The sequence below is a fragment of the Limulus polyphemus genome, unplaced genomic scaffold, assembly GCF_000517525.1.
Source record: "Limulus polyphemus unplaced genomic scaffold, Limulus_polyphemus-2.1.2 Scaffold4265, whole genome shotgun sequence".
NCBI lineage: Eukaryota > Metazoa > Arthropoda > Merostomata > Xiphosura > Limulidae > Limulus > Limulus polyphemus.
The window spans coordinates 24,023-28,142 of record NW_013669875.1 but is presented as its reverse complement, the minus strand read 5'-3'; the positions used below and the strand labels follow the sequence as shown (position 1 = coordinate 28,142).

The window sequence follows — 4,120 nt, the reverse complement described above, 5'->3', positions numbered from 1 at the left end:
CTATTTGTCTCTTACCCAGAGTCTTGTCTATGATTTATTCCACATAGCACCTTTTTGGCCGGCTTAGACATGTTTTCCTCTTCGTCAGTTGCTCCTGGAATGTCCACCACTACCTATAGGCCCATCCTTGTTGAGACAACCTCGGTCCAGCATTCAACACCTGGACGTTTGATGGCTCAAGTTTCATGCATGGAAGTGATGTGGTCCTTTGCCTGACATAAGGGTTTAATTTCTAAAGTTTCCATTTATTTGACTAAATCCATCCTTCGACCTACTACCCACTTCATCCAACAGTCTCCATAGTCTCACGTTATTGACGTGGATTTTTGAGAGAGGTTTGTCTTATTCTACCGTTGCATTATATAAGGTATCCTTAGCTGCTATCTTTTGTTATTCTAAGTATAGGAAGATTTTTGACTCTCCTGTGCTATCTCATCTCTTATGATCCTTTCGTATTCCTCGACCCAAACGACTGTTACAATTGCCTAATTGGGACTTTAGAGTTGTTTTACATGCATTACCACATCATCCTTTTGAACCTATGGCCTAATGTTCGTTGTATCACCTTTTCCTCAAGGTATATTTTTATTGTTGTTAGCTTATGGATGCCGCCATTCTGATTTATTTGCCATCCATGTTCAATGGACTCTCTGTCATTCCACCTATGTTTTGCTCTATTCAGACAGATCCTTTCTACCAAAAACTATTGCTGCCAGAGAAGGGAATAAATCCTTTTCTCCTATTTTTTTACCAGGTATTTCTCATATTTACAGTCGATTAGACCTGGATTGTTTGTTGTGTCCAGTCAGAGCACTTAGATGTTATGTGGCTCCTACAGAACTATTCAGAGGACCTAGGAACCAGCTTTTTATTCATTAGGATCCTGCAGTTCCCAGGATTTATCACCCATTACATTAACTAGAGGGCTTCAGAAATTGATTCATATAGCCTGTTCGAGGTTATCTATTGAAGATCGTAATATGCTCCATGTCACTTCTCATCAGCTTCAGCATCTATCAATGTCATTGGCTGCTCATTTGAACTATACTCTGAAGGATATTTTGCGGGCCAGTATGTGGACTTCTCCCTACAATTTTTTATCTCATTACCTTCATGGTGTGGCAGTTTCCTCTTCCATGGGATTTCGCCTTTCCCTTGTGGCTGTGTTAACTACCTCTGCTAGACTTTTACAAGGGAGTGAGTCACTTTCTTACCTGATTTATGTCTTTTTTTCTTTTTTCTTCTATGGTCCCTCTTTATTTCTTTTGGATCCCACTCAGTGGCGAGTGTTGCCCAGTCAGGTGGGGTTGTATTTTTCAAATCCGCACAAGCAACCTTTATATTGTTTCATGGTTGCAATGGGCTTAGTTGAGATGAAGTGTTCCATAAGACCATCTAGCCACAATTCTGGATGGTAGTATTATCTCAAACTACAACTCTAATGGACTGCTACTCATGGACTATCATGAGTAAAGCTAAAGGGGATTTTGCCAATCCCTGCTGATCTTCGAGCTACATCAGTTGAGATTGGTTTGCTTTTAAAACTTATGGAATGTGGTTCACCTGTTGCACTGTCTCCGGAGACCTGTTCCTCTGGACTTCCCAATTATACTAGTGGAGCTAGGGATTCCTTACCACACCCAGTTCCCAGTCACTGGGGTGGTGGACAGAGGATTTTCCTTTGGAGTGTTGAGTTTTTCTCCACTCTTGTAAAACTGGTCCAGATTTGATGCATAGCTATCTGGTGGAAGTGCACTTGGACCCTCTTATGAACACTGTCGAGTATTAGGTTGTTCATATAGGGGATCCATTATCTCCTCGTAAATTTGAACACAACGAGGTCCCATTTTAGGCTCTTGGTGGAACAGTGTTCCACGCCCTCTTCATAATTTCAGGGGTAAGTGCAATTCTCCTTGCCCACTTGGTTGAGGAGTGAAGATGACTGTTTGTAAGTCCAAACCAGATGAGTTCTGGACCTTGGGTGGGGGTATGGCATATATGATCCCATCAATCCGAGCCTTTTGGACTTCTTGAGGTTGATCAGATGGACTGTCCACTTTGGTGTTGATTTTTTTCTTTCATAATTCTGGTAGATTGAAATGCATCATTCCGTGGCTGCAGGTTGGGATCCTATCACAAAGATATGTATATATTTGTGGTCCAACTGTCCTGGCCACCAATGTGGGATATGAATATCATGACCTCTTATATCCAGCCCTGAGTCGTGGAACCTTAGCTGCTTGGTTGGGGCTGACCCATCATACTTACTTACCCATCAGATTTATATATGTCTTGTAATTCCCTCAGGAACTAAACCTGTGGTGAATTGATACCTGTAAGAAAATAAGCCGATGGAACACTCACAACCATGATTTGGCCTGCACAAGTTCCTAATACGGATTATTTGAGATATTATTAGGCACTTTAATTCTTTGTCTGTAACAACTAAACCAGCTGTGTACTCTTGGACAGTTTATCAACCTATTTTAAGAACTTATTCACTAAGCCTTGAATGTATTGTTTAGACCTTTAATAACACAGGCCTTGAAACTTTTACATGTTCTACAGTAATTCCTGTACACTGAATCCGAAAATGATATCCATTTTTCTCTATCACAAACAGATTTTTCACAAAACAAATCAGGATGTATGAGGATGCATATTTGTTTGACACAAATGTTTTTCCCTTTTCTTCAGTTTATTTGAATTTTTGTTAACAAACATAATAATAATGATTGTTCATTGTGGTAAACAAAATAATAATTTGATCTAATAAGAGTTTTTATTTTTATTCCCGAGTTATAAAAAATCCTTGTTATAGAAAAAATGAATATTATTTTTAAAACCTGCATAGCTGAATTATGAAAAATCTGTTATTGAAACCAAAAAACATTTATGAAGTTTAATTTTGCAGGCCTGTGTAATCTGTTTTAAAAATAAATGAACTGAACATTTAAATTAGGTATATAGAAAGACATTGTCAGTGCTGTTTTTACAAACAAATATAAACATCTAATGCCTTTATTACATGCATCAGATTTCAAATTTGCAAATAACTAATTAGAAGGAATACCTCTCCTAAATAACAAATTGAACTTTTTGTTCAACATAGAGCCCTGTCCATATTTTTGTGTGTTTCCTGAGAAACATTTTTTACATAACCTTTTCAGAAAATATAATCCATTTTACTCTGTGTATTCACCTTCACATTGGTTGTATTAACTACAGGCTCTGGTGGATCTACAGTTACGTTTTCAAATTAGTTTTCACCTGGTGGAGACAATGTCAGATATTGGTGGGATTGTTGCCAAAATGACAAAAGCTATCGCTGAGGCACCTTACAAGTAAGTAAGAGTTTTGACTACCAACAACTAGATTTTTGTTGTCCCTCTTGTGTTTGTTGTATTCTAATATGTATGGTACTACTAAGAGCTAGATTTTTGTTGCCCCTCTCGTGTTTGTTGTATTCTAATATGTACAGTACTACTAAGAGCTTGATTTTTGTTGTCCCTCTTGTGTTTGTTGTATTCTAATATGTATGGTACTACTAAGAGCTAGATTTTTGTTGCCCCTCTCGTGTTTGTTGTATTCTAATATGTACAGTACTACTAAGAGCTTGATTTTTGTTGTCCCTTTAGTGTTTGTTGTTTTCTAATATGTACAGTACTACTAAGAACTAGATTTTTGTTCACCCTCTAGTGTTTATTGTATTCTAATATGTACAGTACTACCAACAATTAGATTTTTTTTTACTCTCTAGTGTTTGTTGTATTCTAATATGTACAGTACTACCAACAACTAGATTTTTGTTGTCCCTCTAGTGTTTGTTGTATTCTAATATGTACAGTACTACCAACAATTAGATTTTTTTTTACTCTCTAGTGTTTGTTGTATTCTAATATGTACAGTACTACCAACAACTAGATTTTTGTTGTCCCTCTTGTGTTTGTTGTATTCTAATATGTACAGTACTACCAACAATTAGATTTTTTTTACTCTCTAGTGTTTATTGTATTCTAATATGTACAGTACTACTGAGAACTAGATTTTTGTTGTCCCTCTAGTGTTTGTTGTATTCTAATATGTACAGTACTACCAACAATTAGATTTTTTTTACTCT

General features: G+C 36.9%; 1 protein-coding gene across 3 annotated transcripts in view; it reads left to right on the top strand.

Annotated features, from left to right (window-relative positions):
- Window positions 1-4,120, top strand: part of LOC106470883 (crossover junction endonuclease EME1-like) — a 48,978-nt gene that overhangs the window by 39,480 nt on the left and 5,378 nt on the right. For all 3 annotated transcript variants that reach the window (XR_002613141.1, XM_022399520.1, XM_022399521.1), the window contains one exon: window positions 3,229-3,344. Coding sequence is in view for 2 of the 3 variants with exons in the window: in XM_022399520.1 (XP_022255228.1) it covers window positions 3,229-3,344 (116 nt within the window). In the remaining variant the exon portion in view is untranslated. The remainder of the gene's footprint in view (window positions 1-3,228; window positions 3,345-4,120) is intronic.